This window comes from Cinclus cinclus, chromosome 6 (genome assembly GCF_963662255.1).
Source record: "Cinclus cinclus chromosome 6, bCinCin1.1, whole genome shotgun sequence".
NCBI classification, from domain to species: domain Eukaryota; kingdom Metazoa; phylum Chordata; class Aves; order Passeriformes; family Cinclidae; genus Cinclus; species Cinclus cinclus.
The window spans coordinates 28,231,340-28,258,005 of NC_085051.1; the positions used below are offsets into that span (position 1 = coordinate 28,231,340).

A 26,666-nucleotide genomic window follows, 5' to 3' on the forward strand; every position below is an offset into this window, starting at 1 on the left:
CTTAAAAGAACAAATGCACAGAAATAAAAAACTGGACACATCTGTGTGATTTCTCACTTGATGTAGCTTCAGTGACATCCGTATTCCAGGAACCACTACTTTCCTCAGTAATTCCATGTCAGCAAAGATCCATTCATCTCTAATTGAAGATATACGGAAGTCACCCTTAAATAGGGCATGCAGGCCATACAAGAAGGATTCCAGGTTACTGTTGGGGGGGGGGGAGAGAAAAGCAACCCAAATATTAACAAAAGCACAAACATATCCTCAGTTATCATCACTGAAAAGAAACTACTGAGCTGCACAGAAAGGCACACAATTCTTCTCTACCAAGGTAAGCTACAGGATAACACAGAGAAAAGCCGTGTGCATAAAAAAATTTGGTACATCAGATGTCAACCTGCACTGAACAGGTGATGAGCAATCTATACATGCAACAGACTAAAGCAAACAAATATCATGAGGAATGCCTCATTTCATTCTGAAGATTTTTTAAAGGCAAAACTTTTCAGCATCTGTAACACAACAGAACAGTTAAAGAAGGTATGCAACTTCAGTTGTCCACGCTTTAGAAAAATAAATATCAACTTTTCATGCTTAAAAGGCACTGTTTTCAATTAGTAAGCTAGCTTTAGAGTGAAAAATCAAATATGGTCTGATCAATCTTGCAACTCCATATATACACAGCCTTCAATAGGCAATAGGCTGGTGCTTAGAAGAATTAATCAACAGTTGCCCTGAAATTGAAGTACAACAGGTTTTATAGTCAGCATCTAGCTGACCAGTAGCTTCCACATCCAATTATCCTTCTTTTTAAGTCATCACATTGTGATTTCCTGACCCTTACGGCTGCATTTTACTTTTGCTTTCTAAAATTGAGGCTGTCAGTCTGCAAGAAAGTTGCCATATGACAACAGAATTGAACTGAAGATTCGTACTAAACACAACTGCTTGCCACAGAGCCAGCTAAACTGTGAAACTTACCACAATGATTTTATCTAACATGCACCAAGATATATCAGATTTTAATTTTAACAAAACTTCCCTCTTTTTCCCCTTACTTCCATATAGGACATCTAATTGGTGCAGGAAATGGAGCTCACTTTTATAACTCAATCAGTTCTAAACCGGTTATAACTAGTCCTCCTGTACCAGAACTCCCATCTTGAATTAGTTCAATAAAATGACATGCTTAGCTGCAAGTTCTCCCTCATTTGCTTTTCTTTAGTTATATTTCACTGGCTGTTGTAACGAAGACAAGTTATATAGCAAATCTGCCCAGTTTAAGGAAAGATAACATTAATTATCTACTTCTTCTATGACAAGATACTCAACTAAAACCCAATCTAAGAACTCAGAGGGATTTTGAGGATAGGAAGCTTACAGCAATGACATTTTATTACCTAGACATATGATGTGAAGCTGTTCCCAATGCTCTCCGCCCCAGAACACACAGTCCATAACACAGTGTCACTAGGGGTGAGTCTTTACTTGAATCCAGTGGCTTGCAATAACAAAAGAAAAAATAGTAAGTTAGGTGAATGGAATAAAGAAATGGCCAGTGAAAAAGAAGGTTCTGCCAGAAGGAGTAAAAAGACCCTAACAGAGCAGTTTTCTCAAGTGTGTGTGTGTATGCACCTACCACAGCAGACACTCTTAAAAAAGCAATTCTGATTCAAAGTCTCAGCAAGATAAGAATACTTGTAAAGGTAAACACACCTATAGTATTTGAAGCAAGATAAACTGCAAGCTAAACAGATGCATGCTACATTCTCCATCGTGTGTATCTTGCAGTCTAACTGCTGATTAACTAAATTATGGGGTTTAGACAAAGATATTTTCAGTAAGTACACTGGATTATAACTGGTTAGGAATATTTAAGCCCGATTTACCTGACAACTTCCCTGGACTACAGCTTTAGTCAAGGGGATAGTTAGGGGACACTTGCCCACAGTTCAAAGCCAGTAGTATAGCCAGGGTATATAATGTCCTAGCAAATGGCATCATTCAATTAAGTGATTAAATGTCATTCTTCCATACATATAGAAAAGATTTCATGCTGATTTCCTAGAGGAAAATAATTGTGAAATAATTTTCTTTGACTGTTCTTTGTCCTTTGACCACATCACACCAAATCTCACCCCTGTTAAAATGGGCTTTAACTTTTACCTCCAAAGCAGAACTGAGCCCTTAAGTCTTGGATCCCTCATTAAACACACAAATTCCAATTATATACCTGTCCCTTTAGTCTCAATCAATTTCTGCTTATTCTCAAAGGCAACACTAATTTGACAGTTATTTTGTAAACAGTAAAAAGTCAATGCATTCCTCTACAAACATACTAACACTCCTATTTAAAAGCTGAAAGGATTGCAGAAAGAAGAAGAGGTTGAATGTAGGATGATTGTTTTCACAAGCCGACAATTCCAGTGGATCAAAGGACTGGTATAAGGTGATCACTGAAAAGAAGTGAGTCTAGTAAGCTGAAAACAGGTTCTTGGGCTTTAGGGACTTTTGTTTTGGTCTTTTTTTTTGTTTAAGTTAGGATTGATTTGTGAACACTGATATCCAAGTATAAAACATCAATTCTGTAGACATACCCTTCTGCATGTAGATGAATGTCTAAGATTCAACTGGTTGATTTGAGCTGGCAAATAAAATTCATTAATGAACTGGTTAAACCATACATTACTTACAGAATCTATTAAGTTCACATCTCAAAACTCGAATATCAAAACCATTTCAATCAAAATACTTGGATTACACATACTTATTTTAAAAATCAGCATTAAACCCATCTGTAAGCCAAACCAACAGGAAAAAAGCGACACCACCCTAGAACAGCAAATGGCTTTCCTCACATACTTACCTTTTCTCTTCGAGAGCAGCAGTATTCTATCCAGTTCAAATAGATCATACAGAAGCTCTCTCGTGAGATCCCTGCCAGCCGGTGGTCATAATCCTCATCAATATTGGGGTTAAACGTTGGGTCTACATCCACATAATTGCGGTCTGTGCACAGCCGCAGTCCTTCCTGCATTGTCTCGTTAGCTAACCACTCCTCTAGCTTGGGGGATGTTGTGACATAATAGATAATTCCCTGAAACAATAGCCGTTAAAAATAGGAGTCAATATTGCAATTTAAGAATCCCAGTGAGCAATCTCAATTGCTTCAACTTATTTGCATTACTTCTGGGAAAATGAACAAAACTGATACACAGCAGTATTTATACCGCTCACAGGTACAACAGATTTGCACAGAAAACAAAATACAGGTGGTGTATAGGAGTATTTTTCAAAGACTGTCATGATTTCTGAAGCCTACACTGAAGGAATAAGGAAAAAAAGGATTGGATAGGATCCTCTGTAGTTTTTGCAGAAAAATACATAGGATTTTAAATTTAGTTAACATGGAGACTTAGATACCAAATTTCTAAAAAATTCTAAATAAAAAAAAGCTAAAACACAAAACAGTTTAAGACCCTTATGCTAGGGAGCACAACTTGTGTGCATGTGTGAATAAATATCTTGGAAATACTTTAACCTGAACATTTTCAGCTCTCAGAAAGAGAGTAGCTTATGAAAGATCTCAATTAGTACACTGAGGTACTGAGATGTACATTAGTAGATCTGAGGCCTACAGTCATCTTAAAACCAGAAGAGAGAGCTTGATTCTTTTTTAAGAACCAAAGATGGGTTTGGACAGCTTATGAAGACCAAAGCAGTTTGACTTTCTCTAAAGAAACAAACTAGCCAACTTTTCATTTACAACAGAGCTATTGTACTTGGGTAACAATTTTAAAGTTTCTATTCCAACTTCAGCTAGAAGGTGTTATTGCTCTGATCTGGAGTACAGGGTCATAGTTCTGCTCATGCACCAGAGTCAGCATCAGTACAGCAAATTCTGTCCCCTCCTCTGCAGGTGGTGTTCATACACCTGTACTTATCACCTCATTCTATGAGCCTCAAGTGACAGACATTATGAGTTGAAGACATGGAGCAGTTCCCAGGTGCAGCCCAGCCAGCTTCCCCCCACAGGCTGCAGTGAGACAAACCACACCTTCACATAATAAGTGGTGAGAATTTTCCGGAGATCAAAGACTTGAAGCATGGAAGCTGCACTGTTGTCAGTGATACTGTAACCCTCCAGAACATACTTTGTTACAAGCACTTCCCAAGCCAGCCAACGCTGCCCAAAGGCAGCATTAAATGAAAGCATGTGAGGAAGGTGGCCTGGTTCACAGCAACAAAAACCTTCATCTTCCTCTACACCTTCAGTGATGGCCTCTACTTCTCGTTGCTGACAGTAAGTTCCTTAGGAGACAAAAGAGGAAAGAAGAGAGTTGAATGCTTTATATGACTGCTTTAATGTGAACTTGTGTTTAGAAGACTTTAAAATTCAACCTATTTCCAATTAAATTCTTTTAAACACTAAGTGAACTATCCACCAACAAAGGCTTAATAGAGCTTAATTTATCACTAGGATCCCATTTTAGTTAGGTTTCTCTAACAAGTAGCCATGTTGCACTAAAATGGAAAGAGAGACTTAGCATCAAGTGACAGGAGCATCAAGAGGTCCTGCAGCCCATTTTCAAAGCAATTTATTAACAGGATATTAACTTCAATTTCCAAAGGAGAAGCCTACTTTTTAGTGCAGACAGCTAAGGACATCTAAGACACTCACCTCTGAATTCAAGCCCCCTCAGCTGGAAGGTGACCAAGCCATTTCCTATCTCTATAAGGTGTACTAGTGCATTGAGGTAGTCAGAGGCTAGGATGAAGCAGTCCCCAGTACTGTAGTTACCCCAGCGACCCAACAGTAAGTCTCCACACAAGCTGTGCTGAAGGGAACGGGTTAAATGCTCATAGAAGATAGAATTCAGGTTATTATCATCTGAACCTGCAGGAAGATTTGATTTAGGTTATCTGAAACTGCAGAAAAAGATCAAGCCTGAATGTCAATTATTATTTCATATTGAATCCCACCTTTTTCTTAACCACAGTGTTGTGTCAAGGTCATACACTACCCCGTACTTCCCCTTTTTTATGGAACAACTACTCCAAATAAATGCCAAGTGATATCTGTATTTTGAACCAAATTTTTTCTTAGTTACTCCTCCATTTTCCAAATTATTCCTTCAGTTCCACTCATGCATCTCCCACCAATCTATTCAAGATAATAAAGTGCAAAAGCAAATGAGCACAAATATATCTCAGTGATGTCTGTTGTACTGGTGGCACAACCAGGACATTGAGACACCCTCAAAAAATGCTTGGCACTTTTTAAATTACTCAGGAATAAAAAGCAAAACAGTTTAATGCCTACTACAATTATAAATAGAAAGGTAGAGCACAGTGAAATAAAAAAAACTTTAGGGAAAGCCTAAAGAATACAGCAGATGATGGAAGAAAAACTAACAGAAGACAGTGACAGATGTTGGGCATGGTTGGACAAGATTAAAGGGCAAACTGATCATGAATCTTATAAAAGTGCAAAAAAAAGGCATTTACATGTGGAAAAAAAAGCCACTATAAGAAAATTCACCCCTCAAAAAAAAAACCCCCAAAAAAACCAACCCACTTCCCAAATGTTCCCTTCCCCTTCAAAAAAACCAATCCCCAAAAAAATCCAAACCAGCTACCAAAATCCAGCTAGGAGAGCTACCTGGATTCCGATCTAGCTGTGAAGCCAATCTAGTATTTGAATGATCCACACGTTTTGTGCTGAAAAGAATAAAATAAATCATACTTAATACAAAATATATAACTGTAAGAATGTCTAAGGAAACTACTAATATAGTGTTAAATGTTCCCAGTAATATAGTTGCAAAGAAGTTATTTAAAAATAATTTTAGATGCATATTTGCTAGTCTCCTAATTTGTAGTAGTATTTTGTGTATAATAGCATTATAATGCCTAATAAGTTTTGTCCATAGTAAATAGCCATAGAATAATCTTGCACTTTAGATATGAGTGCATATATTTTCTTAGGTATCATAAAGGTTTAGATGTGAGAAAAAGTTAATTAAATTAGCACAGCTAACATTTCAATAGACTTTAGTGAAAGATAAATTTTTAGACAGTTCTTCCATTGTCTGAAACTACAACCATAACACTTTAATCTAAGATTCTAAACATCGCATTTAAACGGTTCTAATGTTAGAAGGGAAGTAAGAAATACCAGAAATATCCATTCAACTTGCCCTATGCTGTTTAAACAGTATTTTATTGGTCAGATTAACTATCAGCAATATGGGCCTTAACAGAAATAAAGCAAAAAGAAACATAATCCAACCTGAAGATCTTTTACTACAGATCCCACCTTGAACAACAAAAATACTTTCTTTGAAAGACTTTTATGTTAAGTTTAGCCAGTTGTGCTGTGAGCAAAGCAATAATAAACACAGGTAAAATACACCTATGAACCATTCCCCAAAACCTTTTTATACATAAATTCACTTTTCGATTAAAATTACACTTCACTATACCACAAATTCCATGTTTAAAACCACCCGGATGGCATACCTCTAATTAAAAATTACTTAAGCAGCTGAAGCAAATGATCCTAGTGTAAAAAAAAAAAAAAAGCTGCTACTGTATTTCAGAAACAAGTTCAGTGAAAGTTTTCAATGCTTTATATTAAGTCTCCTCTGAGGGAAAAAACAGCAGCAATTTGCAAGTTAAAATAAACAAACAAAAAACCCAATCCAACCCCTTCAGACATATCTAAAAAAACAATTTTTAAAAAAAATTTATTATATCACCTACTTGTAGTCTCTTTCCCAGAACTTGACAGGCCTAGCATATGAAGTGATGAATATTGCACTTCCCAGAAAAGGATTCAATGGAGTAGAGAAAAAAGCTGACACAGCTGCTTGGACAAACAACATGGCAGAATCTGGAGGATAAGAGAATTAAGGAAAGCAAAGTAACAACTACTTTTCTGTAGCTTCTGCAATAGTGTTCAATACAGACAGCAACACCAACAAAGAGCAAAACAAGATCACTATGATTTTCTATGCAGCAAAGATGTTTTTAGCATTTCCAGAAACAAGACTATTATTTTCCTTTTTAAAAGCAAATAGATGGAAAGGCAGCACTACACATAACAGTCATTGCCAAAAATTCTGTTGAAAGTATTAGCTGAACACTCCACTGAAACCAGCCTACAGAAGTTTAAAATGCAAAACCCAAGAACTAAAATCATAATTAGCGATTCCTGTAAAAGGGAATGTCAATCAAAAGAAAAGCTGTGTGATTTTCAGAATCACTTCTGGTCCATGTTTCCTTTATGTCAGGATATTATTCCTGCTGTTACTATATAATACACAGAATTGTAACAAGGCAGAAAGTATGCACAACTTCTTTGCAAATACTCACAAGACAAACCTGTTGCTTCAGCAGTTTTATACCCCATAACACAGAATCCATTATAATGCAGTACTCAGAAGTTATACATGACTTCAGGAGCAAGTTTGCATTTTCAAAGGATACGTGGCACAGCAAAGGGCTGGGCAAAAGCATGGAAGGCAGACCCCCATGTGATCTGCCAGGGAGCAATGTAGGTATATACAAATCTCAATTTATAAAAGAGTTCCCAAAGCTACAGGGAAGAAAAAAAGAGAAAAACAATTGAGTATTTTTGCTAACAATCAACAAGTTTTGCAACCCGAGGAAGTTGCTGGTCATCCTAGAGTTCTTACTGATCTACCACAAGTTTCGAGAATTAGAAAAAGGACATAATTATAAAAGTAAGTAACACAAGATGCACTTCATTGTTCTACGTACAAACTCAGGAGATATTTAGGCAGTTACATATGGTTGCTCAAGCCAACATAAATGCTTTGGGAAGGAGAAGTCTTAGGTGCCTTACAGCATATCCATTACAGTACAAAAGACTGAGAATCTGCAAGATTACCTATCAGATAGGTCTATCCTGTTTTCCCCTTTAACTGAAACACCTAAAAATAGAGTTTAAAGTTACCTTGCTGAAGAGTATGGACATGAAGAAGAGATCTAGCAGCATGGTCTCAGTAAAACTTTTGTAATCAAAAGTAAAGAAGAGCACTGTGAAAATAACAGTGACATACTGGCACGTTGGGCTACTGAATGATGAACGCAGTAACTTCAAGCCAGCTATTGTGATCATTAAAGCACCCAACCTGTGTAAGGAAGTCACACAGAACAATTATTACCTGTCATCTGAAAGGGGTTTAAAGACCACTTAAGTTGTGCTGTCATGCAATAACAACCTCTTCCAACTGAGTTGTGCTTGTTTTTGGAACGGGGGGCGGGGGGGGAATTAATGATTTGTTGTTTTTTGAGAAACAACTTCAGCTATTTTTTTTTAAAGATGTTACTATCCAAATATTTTCATCAGTACTCTCAATGTTCAAGAATTTGCGTTGTTTCTAAGTGTGCCACTAAAGAAATTTGAAAAAATTAGGAGATGAAATATCCTTGTAGTTTGAAGAGAAACCTGCTCTTTAATTTAGGTTATGAATACTATAATGCAAAAATGCTAGATTAATCACCAAGAGGACATTAATGAACACTGGATTATCATTTCCTGCATGACTGTACTGCTCTAATGTCTATTGAGAAAACTGCTATTTTTTTCAGACATAGCAACTGAGAGATCAAAGGTTTATTAAAAAAAGAAGTTAAAGTAACAACGGCAATATTCCTCCCAAAGGTCTAAAAGTGACTGTGATAATGAATCGAAAGCAAGAACTTATTAGATGTGGGGATTAAAATTCAGAAGACCAAAAAAGTCACACACCACCCTACAAAATTAATCTAATAACCTGTCCCCCAAAATATTTTCTACTTCCAGATTTTACTCTCTTTTGTTCTAAATTAATAGAACTTCACATCAAAAAAAAGACATTGGTTACTTTTTCTTGGAGGCAAAAAATGCAGGGCCTATTATTTTGCTACCATTTGCTGAGATGGTTAACTACAGGGGATTATAACTAAGACTCAATTTAAGAAGCAGTGCGCAATTCCATCTGGATACGGATTATAGTTAGGGACTAGGAAGCCTGGGGAATTCCTTGATGAGAGAAGAAAGCTACAGAGGGGCAGCATGCTGGCACACCAACTCAAGGAACAAGTCTGAAATTCACACCTGGTAAAATACTAGAACATATCAACACTATCTTGAACTTGCCATCTGGATAATCATATTATAGACTCTGAAGGTCAACAAGCAAACTTATCACACTACTAGGTAATTCTGCAACATACCATCTCCACAGTATATGCTAGGAGTTGAATGATTTCTCTGTGGGAGTGTCTAGTTTAACAGTGTTATACTCCAGTCAGTCTAAGCCAGGTTTATACAGGCTTTTAAATAAAGAAAAGTTTTACTTATTCCTTGCCTTACTCTTAAGACAATACCATTTAGGTGTCTTAGCATCCCATTGATGCCAGAAGTCACTACTTGAATTTTCCACCACAGCAGACATACTCAAGATTACTTAATAGCCTTTTATACTTACTCAGCATCCAGTTTCTTTGGACTAGCAATATTCTTAGCGCTGCTACTGAGCTCATTGAGGACTATCAGTGGATAGATAACATTCTTCTCTACAAAAAGGAGCCAAATGTGAAGTTTCTCAAACCACATAACATGCGCAGCATCTGTCAAGATATTTTAAAAAACAGAAATCAGATGGCGCTGTCAAATAAAATATCTCTGGTTACAAAATAAAGATTATTTATCAAATTAACTCGGTTTAGCCATTCTCTCACAATGGACTTGCGTAGCATTATTTAACCAAAATAAAGAGAAGCTCCTGTCAGTAGCCCAAATAGAGTTTTTGCACTGTTCACACAATAACAGAACAGTTTGCTTCTTGCTTATTGTAGGCAGAAGGAAACAAACTGGGTTCCACCTCTTCAATAATTTCAACACTGCTATTGATGAAGCTGTTGGAAACTATGTATTTTATCTCATGCAAAAGGATATTTTTCAATCCTATTTAATCTGAAGGACTCCAGGTTTACAGCTCTACAATACACAAGGGCCTATGTTACCTGTCAACAGAAGTGTCTGTCACTTCAGCAACTTCTTTTGAACTTCTACAAGAATTGCAGGTATGTTTCAAATTAATGCAAATTATGATTGAAAAATTTATTCGACAATATAGGCTAGAAGATTTAATTTTAAAAGCTATGGTAAATATTGATGCTTACATAAAGGGCACCAACTGTAGCTTTTCTAGATTTAAGAGATTAAAGACTTAATGCATATAGTTGAACTTGTCACTTCTTCCAGATGAAGTGACATCATACTACAATTGCTATTCATATTTATCCATCTTTACACGCAATGACTGCGAAAAAAATCCCAAAAGTTAGACATTAATGAAAAGTTCACATTGAATGGCTGTTACAAAGGTAGAAAGTTTGCAGATCAATTCTAATAATTATCTGTTCCTGAACGTAGCAGAACGCTTTCTTGTTTTGACAACTATTTGAAAAGAAAAACAAAAATAGCTTCAGTTTTTTCCAAGGCAGTTTAGACAGGAATTTCTTAACTCTGCTGTTAACAATAAAAACATTCCAACAGTGAAATCCCCACGATCTACCACAATATTTATCCATTCTGGAAAACCGATAAGCAGTACAACTTCATCTTTTCTGCATCTCTGGGGAAAGATTCCATGGAAACACAGGCTTTAGCACAAGCTGCAAACACGTATCTATGCACATCAAACTGGTCCCTTGGTGTCTTCATCCATCAGTGGACTACCTGCACTATTTTCTGTTGTTAAACATGTCAACAATACTATTAAAAACCAAATCACTGCCACGATGAAGTCTCCACCAGCATTCACTACATCTAATCCTCTAAAAACATCTGAAAACTTGCTACGTTGAAGAAATACACAGTGAAACACACTTGACCTCTAGGAAAAATTCTTGAGACAATCATAAGCACACACTTTGCCACTTTAAATTTTGAAGACTGTTCAATGGAACTGCTCTGAGATAATGTTAACACTTGTATTATCATCATCATCATCAGTTAAGAGATAGATAAAACGTCACGGAATCAAAGCATGACAAACTGAGAAACTCATATATTTATAGATCAGATATAATTAAAATCTCCAGTGGTGAGAACAGTAAAGAGATTAAGTGTATCAACAGGTAACAAGTTGGTCAGCAACTACAGCAAGTTCAAGGAAATGTTACAAACAGTACTTACTCCGGACTTCAAACTGATGATATTCCTTGGTTTTCAGCAGTGGGTGAGAAAAGCAATGCCAAGGAAGCTGCTTTCGGAGTTGAGGCAGAACATAATGGGTCACAAAGCCTACCGTACCCACCAATGCATAGAGAACATAACTTAAAATAGGCTAAAAAGAAGAATTGAAGAAATTAAGATACGTATTTTATAAACAAAATATTACTTTGTTAGTGTATTTTCCAGCACATGGGCAGGTGCTCCTACAACACTAATGTACTTCTTCACGAGAAATTTGCTACCAATTTTAAGATAAAACAAGAAACCCTCTAGTAAAAAAATCCACCCCTTTGTATCTAACAAATTTCCACTAACTCTAAATGTACTTTTAAGTAAAAATTGTCCACCAGTCTTCTTTCACAATCCATAGCTTCTGACCCATATGCATTTCATTTTATAAATTTATTATCCTCTAAAGGCTGAACCCAATTTACATTTCCATCTGCTGGATAAAAGGAGGTATAAGCATAAGCAAAAACAAATCATTAATTTCTCATTCACTTGAAAAGGTAAGAAGTCTCCCACAGGATCAACCCCTTCCACAGAAGTCAGAAAATACTGCAAAATTAACATCGGATGACAATTGGATTTCACAATAATACTTTCTACATACTAAAGTTTTCTCTATAATTCTACCTAAGTCTAGATAATTATACAACTGAGATTGCATTATCTTGTCATAAGCTTTTTTGTGAATTCCGTGAAGCCAAGTCTATTGAAATATACAACTGGCAAAGAGCATACAGCCAAGTCTCTCAAATGTGGGGGAAAGCAATGTTCAGGTGGAGTGCTGAAATCCAGCCAAACTGTAGTAGAATGGATATTGTCTTCAGAAAACACAAGTACAACGTGCATAAGTAATGCACTTCAACTGAAGACATTAAGTTGCCTAAATGTATAAGCTTTTTTGCCTAATTCAGGCAGCAGCAGGAAGGTAAAATCCTTCTAAAACATATGCCAGAAATTTTCATTTGCCTTACATAAGGCTATCCATAAGCTTGTCAATGGTTCCTTAACAGGAATACCAAAATAAGAAACTCAGTAACTGCAGCTCTTAAGGGAAATGCTTTATTTAAATTCAAGCACAGGATGTAGTCCCATGCCCCTTATCATCAAGGGTCACATACAGATGTTACAAGTATCCAAAGCAGTAACACTAGCTAGACTGACAAGTCAAAAACTTGAAACCCAAAAGATTTTTGAACTCCTGTAAATAATCATTCCATTCTATGATACAGCTATTGCCACATGCATTCCAGTATAGGAGTACTGCCCTATACTATGATCTACAAAGAGCTATGACAGCATGGAACTAAGTCAAGGTTCAGCCCCTCAAACTTTAAAAAAAACATTTAAAATGTTTAGTGCTTAAAGCTTCAATTTTTATTATTTCAAAATAATCCTGACACTATTTAATTGTGATAGATGACTCAAAGAGGGTGTTTTGTGTCAGAAGCTAAAATAAAAGTCTAGAATATAAGAGGAAACTAGGGAAGATGATCTTTTGAGCACACAGAAGTGAAAACCTTCATTCACGTACTTGTCACACTACACATTTAAAAAACATCTAAAATTAGCCAGAAGACTCAGTGAACTACCAGAATACACCTGATACCACACCAGAGTACATGCACAGAGAAGGCAAATTGAAGACATGAAGTAACATCTTACCTGTAAAACTGTAAATACTGTACTGACATGAATTGCAAAATAGAGGACACCAATGACTATACACACAATCAGGTCAGACTGCAATCGCTCACTCTGCAGAGTCAAAATAAAATAATTTTAGAAAATACCAGCTTTGGTTGACCTCTTAGAATCATTAAAGTTGGAAAACATCCCCAAGATGGAGTCCAACCTTTCAACACCTCCTGAACACACAAATGCAGTAACACAAACTGATTAAAGATTTTTTTAATTATGCCAGTGTTAACTACTTCCACTGAAGTTATCAGAAATATCACAAGACAAATCTTACAGCTAAGAGCATCTGTTGAACTAAGTGAAAGGGAAAGTTGCATATTTACAGTGGGGCATGAAAAATCAGTACACCAAATATATTCTCTAATCCGGGACTGTGGGGTGGTGTAAGGATCCCCTTAAAACACTGATGAATGCATTGGACAGGGCAATCAAATTTCCCCATTATGATCTAAGGGTTGATTAAACTACAGGACAATTAAGAGCCCTGGAAGAGTGCTGCCTAGGTAGAGCTACCAACCAGGTGAAACAACCAGGCTCTTTAACCCTTTCCTGCCTAAAGGATAGCTTTGGAATGACCCGGAGGAACATAGTCTGAATTTTCCATTGCTCCTATAAAAATGAAAACAAGCCGTTGATAACGGGCAATCCCCCAAAACACTAGTAATGTCAGACGGAGCCACAAGGGGGCAATGCGTACTTCGGGCCCTTGCAACTCGAAGTCACAAGTTCCGACTTGTCCCCGCTCCGTCAAAAACAGCATCAATATTTACAGCCCAGAAAATCATTAAAGGATTATCAACTCCAAAATTGGTCAAATAATTACACACAGCAATTACGGCTGCAAAGCTTTAACTTCCTGGGCTACAACTGTTTTTTAAAATCAGCTGTCCTGATTTTAAAAAAAAACACTGTAGGAAAGACTATCAAAATCCTCAGCTCCTCGGCCCCCTTGGAGACTAACACCACAGTTTGAGAGCAGCTCCTATGGTCACTTTGTCCAGCTAAATGTTAAAAGAATTGCAGTTTCTCTGCTCTAAATATTTATTTACAGTCTCCATACACAGCACCTCATCAGGCTTGTAACTGCTGTATTATGAAAAGTCCTGCTATACAGTTCAGCCTGCAGCTGAGCCCTACACAAAGTTAAATAAATATTCAACCTTCTTTTGTGCAAGTTAGAGGTACTAAGCTTCTTAAGTCTCTTACTTACTGCTACATTGTGTGAAAAAGAATAATGTTTAAATATTACTACTTGCATAAACATTTAGAGTGGATTTGTACTAAAAATTCAAAGGAATGTTTAAATGAATGCAACAGGTTGCATCTGGTTCCAAAGAAAGCAAACAACAAAATACCTTGGACCACCCAACCAAACCACAGAAAGCCCCAAAACATTTTCCATAATTTTTATTTTCCACTTCTGGAACAGCAAGCACAAAGGTCTTCCTCAAAATTACTAGAAGTACTGAGTTAATATAGTTTTGCTACCATTAACTCTTTCCCACTAACTTCTGCACAAAAGCAAGCATCATCTATTATAATCCATGAGCTAAAAGAAGATCCTCAGAGGTACTTCACTGAATCAACACTAGGGAATTCCAACTCTCTCTGCTTTTGAATAACTTTAAATTGCAGTATCTGCATTGTACTCCTAGGTGTAGCTTGAGTTCAGCTGCAGATTGAAAGGAAATGCAGTGATATCCATTCTAATTAAAACCATGCTAAGTGACAAGCGTGAGCTAAGCAAGATCTAGACAGATGATGCTATATAAACCAACAGAACGCAAATTATAAAACAGAATTTTTAAAAATGTAATAACTAAAAGGCCTACTTACTACAGAATTTCTAAGCTTCTCAGGTAAAGGATCTTTTACTTCAGACAGAGGATCCTCAGGGTTTTTGTCTTCAGAATTCGGAAAAAATTTTGATTGCACTAAAGAGCTTAAAAAAAAGAAAAAATTCCCACTGAAAAGCATGTAATGTTCTATGTGGTCTTACAATAATAAGAAAATCAGAAGTTCTATTACATCCTATTAACAAAAAGTTAATTTTGGCACATCAGTGCTTTCACATAGATGAGCAAATTTACAGGGATCTCAATTTTATAAAAGAATTAGCTCCCCATTGTACCGAACAGCAACTCTTGAAGAGCAGCAGGCAGATGTTCAAACTGCAGTTTCTCTAGCTGCAACACAGGAATAATTGAACAAAAACTAAATTTTAAGCAAAGTTTCACAATCATGAATTAAACTTGAACTCATAAATAACTGAACAGAAATGTGCAAAATTTAGAAGTTGTCTATCTGTCAAAGCCATTTAAAAAAATAAATTATTTGGTTTAATTCAACAGCAACAATTAAAGAAACCTATTCTAGCCTGGTTAATTAATGAATTAACCACACTGACTAAAATTCTAAATTCTTAGCAGGCCTTGCCAATACTGAATCCCCAAAACCTTACACTTCAGTTTTTTTAAGCCCATGGGCAGTGCTACTAGCCATAAGCAGTTGTCTTGCAACTTCTCAGTGTGATTTTTCTTACAAAACCCTACACAGTGCAGAAATAATATTTCATTTCATGGACAGGAAGATCACTACAGAACAAGCCCTAGATCTTCAAAGGAAATTACATATTGCAGCATAATATAATGCTAAACTATGCCACGTCTGGCTAAACAGGTGAAATTGCAGGTCAAACACAAACATCCAAGGCTTCAGTTTTTGGACTGAACAAAAGCACAAACATCTAGGGAAAAGGACCTCATATCAACTGAGCTAAGAGTAATTGGACAAGGTTTAGTGGTCAGCCCAAAGATAAGAAATTTCCTTTGGTGTAAACACCCATGAATCATTAATTTTGTTGTTCACAGAGGAGGTCCTTTAGTCTCTACCCCAGGCCACTATTTATCAAATTCATCCAACATTAAAATCCATTTTAATGGCTAAATTTAAATCCAAGTTCAAGCTCTGCGTAACCTAGGTATGTGGCTGACCTTTTATTGGCTATTCTGGGAGAGGTGTTTCTCCTACTAGAACTACTTTGTTTTACATGTATCATTATTAACTGAATCAAACACCTTCTGCATCAGATTTTTACTCCAACTCAGAATAACATGAATACCTGTTTCCCCATGCTAGATGGGAATACTTATCACCAAAACAGATCCTTATAATTTAGTATAATTATTTGAAGTGCTTGGAGCAGACATTCAATATAAAAATACATCAACAAATGAAGTGAAAGTGTTCAAGAAGTCCTGCTGTGGACTTCAGCTTAAACCAGTGCCTTGAGCACTTCTTTAAACACAGGAAGGGTACATGTTAATTCCAACAAGCCCACCAACAGAAAGATGGCACCTAACTGACATTCTGGAGAACATCAGGCAGTTAAACCAGATTTCGGCATGTAAGTGATTTACCAGAAGCCACAAAAAAGCCATTGTTAGAGAAGGAACTAGAAATTCTCACATTTTGCATCTAACTATTGAACCAAAAATATATTATTTGTTATTAATGTGGGTGTGTACAAGTTCAAACAGTACTAAGTAGTAACATTATTCAGTGTTTTTCCTTGCAGCTTGCTTCTTCATTGGGCAATAGATACAAACTGAGTCACTTACAAAAGTACAGAGGGGTCACTGCTTTGTCTGCTGAGATGATATGATATTGCCACTAACAAACCACAAAATATGGAGAAGAGAACCGGAATATGCTGCCCATCCCAGGAGTCCTGGAGACAGAAACGAAATGTTAAGTAAAAAAAGTGCACACCACTTACATGGCATACAAGAATCACGTATATCACAGAGAATGGAGAAGTTAATTACAGTTCCACAAAAATAAGCCAGGGCTTTTTGCACAAAAATATTGTTCCATCTTAACCTATGTCTAACTACAGACCAGAAACTCTAACACAGTGTATATCCCTCAAGTCTAGACCATCTTAATCATCAGTCATCATTTATCATAACCCTTATGAAGCATTTCCTGCATTCTTTGAGACCACAAGCTCTTAAGAGCTGTATATAGCCACTTCTTAATTTTGAGAATTACATGTATTTTGAATCAAGATTTAAATTTTCTAATGTGCTGAATGCAGATTAAAAGTGGCTTTATTAATGTTTTCCTCATCTGTACTGGATCTGCAAAGATAAACAGTTAATCTTTGCTAAAGCTTGTTTGTCTTAAATGGGTGTGTTTACAAAATGCTAATAAGACAATTGTATAACTTCACAGAAAGCTAATGATGTCCTGCAGGTGTTAGCATCATGAGATTAACTCCCCTAGGAACTTTCAGCTCTTTGTGATAAAGTGGAAAAGCAAGTCAACTCTGAGTTGGACCCACACATGCTACAATTAATTGTAAACTGTGCATGTCTGATTATTGACACACACCTGAAATGAATAAACAGAACCAGCATCACACTCCACACTGTTTTCAAACAACATTTCTAGCAAGGAAAAAAGGGTGTGTGTGTATGTCCCTTTGCCAGCTAACTCTCTAACTTTGCCCTTCAGATAGAGTAACATCTCCACTTTGACACTACAAACTGTTTCTAGGTTTCTACTCAAGTAAATATTAATTAGAAAATACTATTTCACTTTCGCAGCATCAGAAAAAAAATACATGAGCCATTTTAAGAGATTAACATATAAGTACATGCAGACTCCACTAGAAACAAGTCACTTGCATGGTATTTCCAAGAATTGATGTAAAATGGAACTGATGGTAAATATAATGCGTTTTCCAAAAAAAAAAAAAAAAAAAAAAAAAAAAAAAAAAAAAAAAAAAAAAAAAAAAAAAGCCTGTTAGAGCAGGCACAAATCACAAACCTTTCAAAAGCAAAAAAAAAAAAAAAAAATCTTAGTTCCTGCACTGCATCTCCTCTACTGACATCACAGCCGATCTACCCTAATAAAGCAAGCCTAATATTTCTAATTCAGTAGTTGCATAGTTTAGTTACTTAATACAGAAGAAAGCAGAGAACAAACCCCAAAACATTAATGTTTACTGTGCATAAAATTTTTCTCACCTTCAGGGCACCATAGCACAGTCCATACAACAATGCTACTGCCACAATACTACAGATAAAACTGTAAAGTGCTGCAAGCAGGCTTGTGGTAGCTGAATAACACAGAAATGAAAAGAACAAAAAATTGTTATCTTCTTAAGTTAGAATACAAGATACTTCAGTTTGTTTAAGGTATCAGCTCCCTAGTTTCTTCTGATGGGAAAAAAAGGCAATTCAAACCAGGGCAGCTACTTCTATTTTCCCTTACAAGTGATTTTTATCAAAAGAATTTTACGTGGCTTTTTTAATCTCCTTAGATATTGAACAACTTCACCATGGGAATAGTTAACTGCAGTAGAAACCAGTTGAGGAAGAATGTGACGGTACTAGGACATACTAGGACAGTAATTTTATTTCTCAATAATCAATCAAAAAACTTTTAGGCTTTTTAAAAATACAATTAGTTATTCTATATTTAGAGGATAGTAATAAAAATAGTGTAACCACTAGATTGTTTAACTAGCATACTGATCTACAGATCCTGGCTGCTCCACATGTCATACTTGTGCCACTGACAAAAAACACAACACTTACCATTGCCACCAAAGACATGAATGTCCAGCTGTTCACAGAGATACATCACAAATGTATTCACCTGAGGCAGGAGACCAATGAAGAATACTATAGGGAAACATAGTGTAAACACTACAGAAAAAAGAGAGTTGAAAAAGTGGTGAATATGAAAGAAACAGCATGGTACTACATTTTTTCAGTTTAAACTCTAGGGTATCGCATACCGCATTTGAACAGAACATCATTGAAGTATTTCTATTATAAATTGCTAAGGAAAACACACATTATGTAAAGCCCTACTTCAGTGACTCAAAACCGACTGAATACAGCAGTCATACAAATCAATAGCACTTTCCTTTTAATTGCTCTAGACATGGACACAGACCAATTCGGACTTTCCATTTTTATTTAGCAAAGATAAGTCTAATCTGTAAACACTCCTGGCTGAAGTTTTCGCTCATTAGAAGTGAGGCTTATCCAAGCCTAACTGCCTGTCTGGAGTTCCAGGAACAACCTAACACCAGCCACTCTGACGTAAGGGAGGCCAAGCACTCCACCTCTGGATTTTTTGCTACTAACACCTCATAATTTTACTCATTTTCTCACACCACTTCTGCAAGTTCTGATCTGAAATTACTGGGTTGTCTGTTAGGTTGGTTGGCTTTTTTTAACAAGAACCAACAACTGTATGAATCACGAAAACACCTGCAAATTACAGGATTTCAGAATGTAAAGATAAATGAATGCCACCTAATTTCAACACAGAAAATAGTACGCCTCAATCTGTACATATCATTTGCTTTCCATCTTAAAATAATAAAAGATGCAGAAATAATAATCTACAGAAGTTCAGATCTAGTAGTTCAGATCTAATTCACATGCAACAGCATATTATATGTTCTAAGTTCTGAAGGATAGAAAGACCAAATTACAAAAATAACTCTAGCAGACAAAATCTGGCAGTTTAGAGAGGATTTTCTATCATCTTAATTGACTTGTAGCTTCAGTGACCAAAAGAAGAAACAGACTCTAAAGTATCTTGTAAAGCACCGTAAGTGTCAAATTTAACTTTCTAATTTTATATTCAGTTGGACACTGAAGGACATAACATTAGAAATATCTACAGTAAGATAGATAATGAGAATCTGCTTTTCTTTCCCTACTCCATAGTAATGCTAAACAACAATATAATTTAAAAACATACAGGTTGCAAGCCTAGGAAAAACATTGGATTCTGTATTTTTTACTGACACTAATTAGGAAATATAGGACTACAGACCAGCTCTTCTATACCTGAAGAAAATACTTGTTCAAAATTCTTGAGTCAAACCTCTATTTCAAGTCATAACATGAAGATGCCAACATCGAAGGCAAATAGTGTTCTGTCACTGACAGGTTAAAAAATTATTTTCCAAAAGTCTGTAAGTCAAACTACGTTGGGCCCATTGGAAACAAAATTACTAGTCAGATCTGGGAATACACAACTTTAAAGAGTAGTCCAGCAAAAAGCCAACATTTAGAATGCTTTTGTAGTCTGTAACATCATTGTTTTCTAACAGTGACCAATTAAGTGAAAATATAAAATAATTATAATAAATGTGGAGTAGATTTAGAGCAACTGATCAAGTGCAACAGGTGGTACACAAAATAAAGCATTTACACTAGTCCTCACTTGTAAATGTTGTCTCCTTGCTAACAGACATTATCCAAACACAGTTTGCCTTGCCCTGCACCTGTGCTCTTCCCAAACCTTTTCCTGGGAACAGGAAAAAAGGCAGCTGAGATTTTTACCTAACAAAGTATGTTTGCTAGCAGCCAGCCTGATCTGCAGTACACACAACTTTTGGAAACGGTGCTTCAGCAACACTGAAAGTTGCTCCAAGGGCAAGCGGATTGCACGGGGGGTGGGGTGGGATGTAGTGCAGGTTGGTGGGGTGTATTTTTGCATTTTATCATTTTGGCTTTTGGGGTTTTGTTTTTTCAGGGTTTTTTAAGTAGAGTAAACTGTTCTGGTTGCCTAATTTTTTTACTGGAAGGACTGCTAAAAAATATAAACCCCATATGCTGACACAAGATACCCCAGAAAAACAGTAAAACAAAGCTCAAAACCCACTTAGAGCTCTTGAACTAAGTAGTTTTAAAAGCTAATCCCAAGATGGACATAGCATGGCGAAAATGCCACCACATCTTTTAAAACTGGTGAAGACTCACTCTTGAGTACTTTTAAAAAGTAACTCACTTCACAGAAGGACACTGCCTACATGTACTTTCATGCATTATCTGATGGGGATATGGGTATACATTATGACAATGACTCCACATGGTAGAAAAAGGAAGAAAATATTCCCAAAATTGACAGAGCATTATCAAGAGAAATGAAACTAGTTTTGAAAAGTGAATGAGCCAAAAGTATCTTCTGTCTTCTTTTACATTACTGATACAGAATCAAATATGCCAGTACATGTAGAAAACCAGAGAATTTATTCAAACAGCACCTTTGAAAGTATCTGGAAAATGTCTATTCAAAAATATGTAGCTTAAGACACTTTCCCTCCGGGAATTTAAATTTAAATACAGAATTATTAGCAGAAAGTTGAAGGGGGAAGCAGTATGAGGCATAAGATACAGGATGTTGCTAAAATCAGGTAATAAAAACTAATACCAAATGCTTGAGTCAATAATTCTTATTAATCAACTGAATTTTAAGAACCAAAGCTTTCATTTTTAATGGACAGAAAATGGTCTGGGGGCACACAGACATAACATTTAACTGCTACAGCCTTTCACATACAGGTATTTTGACACAACTGAAGGGCAAGTGCATTCAGTTTAGATGAATTATTACAGATTTTCTTACCACACCCAAAGCAATGATCCACAGATCACCCAAATAACTTGGCTCCATTAAAGCAATACACAAAGTTCCCATGATAAAATGTTCTTCAAATGTTTATGCCTCTCTCTCCTTTCTATGGGCTCTGTTTACAGGGCTGTTACTATTTTCATAAAAGGCAAAGGACTGCTGTTTTGAGATTTACATTGTTTCTTTTTTGCATTCGGTTTAGGAGGGTAATGGAATTAAATGTCATCAGTATTCTGAATGCATTGTGCTGCTCAGAAAACAATGGGATTACCTCAAAATGGAAGTACAGCTCAAAAATTGCATTTTTGGTATTGCTGATAGGCTTGTTCTGAGAAGAAGCACATTAAATAAGATTTAACCTGTGTATAATGTTTTTTCAAATTGTGTCTGCACTGTTTTGCCAGATTGCTGAATTCAAATAATCTTACTTAAGAGAACTCCTACTCATTTCCCACAAGCCTCTCTAGAGAGTGTGAACAAGTCCAAATCAAAATGTTTCAGCACTACTGAGCAGCTGGGTCCAAGCAAATGATACTGTATGCAGGTCCAAGCTAAATAAAGTTCAAGGGTAAGGGCGGAGATGCTAGATAACGAAAAGTTTTAGTAGAGGGCACCTCTGCCATTTGTTACAGCACAGCTACAGAAGGGGAAAATGTCCCCATAAAATTCTACTGTTGTAAAGCAAACAATTCAAATCCATGAAAAAGCCACTCACCTATAACTAAGTCCCTGGCTGACAGCAGCAGCAATGGGTTGGTGAAAGCCATTCCATACAACCTGAATCTTGTTGTAGATATGTTTCTGCTGCCATAATCCAACAGCCAAATCAGACCACAACACAAACAGAAATATACAGGCCTACTATAGGCTATGATACGATTGTGACCCTGTTTAAAAAGAAACCACAAAAATATCAACATTTGTTCATTATTAGTGCATAAAGTAACTTTTACTCTTCTTCTACAGACAGCTTTAGAACCAATACTAATGACTGGTCATCAACTAATATACTGTCACCTCATCATATCCTGAAGTTTTCTTAAAAAAAAAAAATCATTAACTGCATTGCCTTGCAGCAATACCAGCCTGTGCTTTTTGTGGCTTTGATATAACAAAGACACAATAGGTAGAATAAGTTAAACTAAGCCCTTAGTCTCAGCTATATGTTATGCTATGTTACTTGCAGTACTAAATGCTAGGGAAGTTCTGACTAGACTTTGTAAGTAATTGAGAATAAATCAATTTTAAGGAAAAAGGGATTAAAGTTTATTACTCAGATAATGCTTCTACTACTTGGATGGGAGAACAGAATCTCTCTGTGTTTACCAAAACACAACTTCTTACACAAAAGTAATGACTTGCTGCAGAGGAATAATGCTTTTATACATCTTATCTAGGACATAAAAGTAATATTTTGTCTTGGCAATCTAGTAGGTGCACAACAGTATAAACACACTAGAAGATACTAGAATGTGCAATACTAGAACATTAACATTTCCATGCTCAAACATGAATGCTCACTAGAACATTGCAAACTCAGCTTTTTAGAGTGAAAAAATAAAGCAGTGTGCACACTAGGACAACTGAATGATCCACAAGACTGAAATAGAACATCAAAGCTGTGTCAGTTCATAACAGCAGGGCAAATTACAACATTAACAATATTTCTCAGTATAATTGCTAGAATAATAAAGATTCATCAGAAAGCTGATCATGACATGGCTTCCTAGCAAAAACTAGGCTCAGAACAGGAGGACATGATTTGCTAAACACAGAACATACAGCTGGGGAGAAAGAGTATCAGTTCCCTTCTCAGACACTAAGACAACTCTGAGCCCTTTGTGTCTTATAAGAAGGAACATAAGAGAAATGCCAGGAAAAAAAATCAAACCAAAAAGGTCAATTCTCTGTGTGAGCTCTGCATCTGCAAGGTTAATATGGTGGCACATGCCCATGACTTACATGTCGAGGGGAAGAAGAATCTGGCTGAACGCTCTGAAACCAAAATAAAAAGAGGAAAGTTACTCAGTCTACAGATAAGTGTGTTTGCCACCCTACACAAACCTTCTTGGCTGATTTTTTTTGGCAGTATCTACAATTAATTTTAGAGTTGTCAAGCCACATTACAGCCTTTAAAAATAGTACCATGGCATAAACTATAAAATCTATTTCAATAATATGTTTAATCAAAATTCTAAAAAAATCCCCAACCCCCTTATTTTCAGCACTTTTACTGTTTTTTGACAGCATTAGGGACTTTGCTTTTAAATCTAATTTCCATCCTAATAATCAAAACATAAAAAATATAATTATTAGATTGCATTAAATCATTAAGTCTAACATGAATTAATAAACCAATTAAAAATATGTTTTGATATAATTGCCTCATATGAATGCTCTGAAGTGTAGACACTAAAAAAAATTAAAACCCAAACCAATAAAACTTGAAGTTCAGTTTGTAGCTGGTTTTCAACAAATAAGAATGTGCTCCTCTCTGTTAAAGCAAAAAATGCATGAGAACAATAAATAAAGGATTGTTTAACAAGCATATGCAAAACTATTCTAGTGAAGTGACCTTGAATTACCATCTATCAACCTTTCCATGAGGCCACATTTACTCATTTATTTATAAATGATAACCATGCACATTTTTCCTTAAAGCTCTAAGTAACCTACAACACCCAACTGGATGTATATCTATTGTTTGTAGAAAGTAAAGAGAAATTAAAATACCTTCAACAGTGAGTACTGGCAACTGGCTATTACCAGGCAAAACTGGAAGACCCAAATATCCTTGAAAAAGCCCTCTATAAGAAGTACAGAGCCCAGAAATGCAACTAGAATAGCTAGGATGACAGCTAACACGTTTTCAAGGATCTCACGATTCCTGTTTTAAAGGGAGAGGAAAAAAAAGGAAAAAAAAAAAGAATTTAAATCTAACTCTGTCTAGAAAAAGTTGCAAAAAAACAGTTAAGGTCAAAAATTAGCAAGGGTTATGCTACTGGTAGCAAAGTAGTTCAGAACAGATTTGAATTTCCACAGTCTACTAACATACTGCCCTTTAGCAAAGCTAGGAGTTACCAGGATTTCAATGACAGCTGAAAGCAGCTAGTATCTTATTGAATTTTACTTTGAACAGCACAAGATAACTTCAGCAGTTAATTTTAGAAATAATTCAAATGTTCCACCAGAAGCACAGTCTGTAACGAACCTATATTCAAAGCCCATCCATGATGATTATAAGTCTATTAAAAACACAGGCATGATAACTTACCTGTGTATATAGTCTCTCATTGATGATTTTCTAATGAAGAAACTAAAAATACTCTCGCTTAAATAAGACAAGCCAAGTGGAATACAGATAATTCCCTATGATACTGTCAGTGCTTCGGAACAGAATTATGAGTATTCCTCCCTGGACAGAATCACTACTATCTTAACACATGGAGATTCATTACCAAAATATAAATACTCTACATATTCCAAAAGCTGGTAACTGGAGGATCACCTTAATTTTCTTCCTCTAGGTAAATAAATGTAGCAGGGACAAGAAGTCACAGTATCAAGCACCTCTTTGAAAACATGCCTTGAAACAGCAGGCAAGTTCTTTCTATTTGCCGAAACACTAAGTGCATGCAAGGTGGTAGACCCTTTCAATTAATTTTTGGAGAAGGCTACACTCCAGCTTTAAAGACTGGCAACACTTCTATTAATCATTCAAATATGTTACTGCCTCACTCAGGTAAAGTGAGCATTGGTTTCCTTTTTCCTTTTTTGATTGCTAGAGAATATAATTAAGGAGGCTACTCCCCTTTATTCAGTATTATTCTTTCATTTTTTCAGAGTACAGTAAATAAGTACAATTCTCTAAGGATAGTTTTATTTATATTACAGTTTAGTAACTGTTTTCATCTTTGTTTCTGAGGTCTGGTAACACACAAGGATCTCACCTATCAAACAGAGCCAGAAGAGTTAATCTATCAAAATTGATGCTAATCCAAAGTTTAGGCAGGATCCAAAAGCGATAGTACTGCTTGACTTTTTGAGCTGCTTCCTCTTGAGGTTGCATGTGGTCCTGAAGGTCAGGGCTCAGGTCAATATCTTGCTGCTCCAGCAGATCTGTATCCATTGTTAGCAGCCTGTTCAACCTGATCTGAGGAAGAGAAAGCTAAAAGAAAGTTAGTATTAACAAAAGCTCATCTATATTGAATCACTGTATTATACTGAAAACTGCTTTGAGGAAAAATGCTTGAACTCTCTAGCTTCACTTTTGAGGAATTACATGTTAAACACTGTCACAGGCTTCTACTTACTTTTCCTGTCCTTATCATAGCACGTGAATAGGACAAGCAGCAATAACAGTTGACATACAACACAACTCTGGCACTTCAGCATATGCCTTATTTCAAATTTCCAAACACATTATCCCATTAACTCTGAAAACTTCAAATTTGAAGACAAGTAAACTGATACAGGGACAACATACACTACAAGAAAAAGCCTCCAAATATTAATTTAAATAAATCATTACACATTTCTTATAGTCAGCTAATTTGCATGCAAACCCATGCTGAATGGTTCTTTTTGCATGACAAAGCAACGTAGTCGTGCACCAGCGGTCAAACTCGAACCTACCGAATCCAGAATACACTCAGCAATGAACCCATGAAAAAGCTCTGCCCTAAGCAGTCAAATACTATCTACAACTATTACTTATTTGGTAGTTTGTTTATAGAGTTCTCATGAAAATCACAGTAATACTAACAACCATGAAAAATACTTAAGAAGAATACTCCATGCTAAGAAGATACTATAGTACATATGTATAATTTAATCCAGTTTCTAAACTTCATCAACAGGCCAAGAAGCACCTTTATGTACTGCCCTTTATTCTTAGGCAATATAAATTGAAATGTCCTTTAATGAAAAAGCTTCACAAATGTGTAAGGCCAAGAAAGAGTAAAGTTTTAATACTCATGCTACCTTCAAGTGTCAAAAACTCGAGGTTTAGTGTTTGGAGGGGCTTTCTTACTACAATCACCTAAGTCTAACATTCAATTTCTTGATTTATAATTTTTTTTTCATCATTCCTTAAATTATCAGTGTATTTAACTATGCTTAGCCAGTTTCACCTTCCTAGAAAAATAGTAATGAAAAAACATGCAGGAATACTTCCCTTCAAACAGCATTCCAAAAATACGAACCATAGTATTTAAGATAAACTGTGTCAGAAAACAGGTAATTTTTTGACAAT

The 26,666-nt window shown here is 36.0% G+C and overlaps 1 protein-coding gene across 4 annotated transcripts in view; it reads right to left on the reverse strand.

The window, feature by feature from the left end:
* Positions 1-26,666, reverse strand: part of PCNX1 (pecanex 1) — an 85,523-nt gene that overhangs the window by 12,340 nt on the left and 46,517 nt on the right. For 3 of the 4 annotated variants that reach the window (XM_062495611.1, XM_062495609.1, XM_062495608.1), the window contains 20 exons: positions 25,363-25,580; positions 24,146-24,299; positions 23,375-23,407; positions 22,128-22,299; positions 18,571-18,681; positions 17,998-18,089; positions 16,585-16,694; positions 14,801-14,906; positions 12,929-13,021; positions 11,219-11,369; positions 9,504-9,645; positions 7,985-8,162; positions 7,495-7,603; positions 6,769-6,898; positions 5,666-5,724; positions 4,685-4,900; positions 4,061-4,314; positions 2,870-3,100; positions 1,404-1,504; positions 58-208 (listed from right to left, as the gene is read on the reverse strand). In XM_062495611.1, coding sequence (XP_062351595.1) covers positions 58-208; positions 1,404-1,504; positions 2,870-3,100; positions 4,061-4,314; positions 4,685-4,900; positions 5,666-5,724; positions 6,769-6,898; positions 7,495-7,603; positions 7,985-8,162; positions 9,504-9,645; positions 11,219-11,369; positions 12,929-13,021; positions 14,801-14,906; positions 16,585-16,694; positions 17,998-18,089; positions 18,571-18,681; positions 22,128-22,299; positions 23,375-23,407; positions 24,146-24,299; positions 25,363-25,580 — 2,811 coding nt within the window. The remainder of the gene's footprint in view (positions 1-57; positions 209-1,403; positions 1,505-2,869; positions 3,101-4,060; positions 4,315-4,684; positions 4,901-5,665; positions 5,725-6,768; positions 6,899-7,494; positions 7,604-7,984; positions 8,163-9,503; positions 9,646-11,218; positions 11,370-12,928; positions 13,022-14,800; positions 14,907-16,584; positions 16,695-17,997; positions 18,090-18,570; positions 18,682-22,127; positions 22,300-23,374; positions 23,408-24,145; positions 24,300-25,362; positions 25,581-26,666) is intronic. The other variant, XM_062495610.1, reaches the window with a different exon arrangement.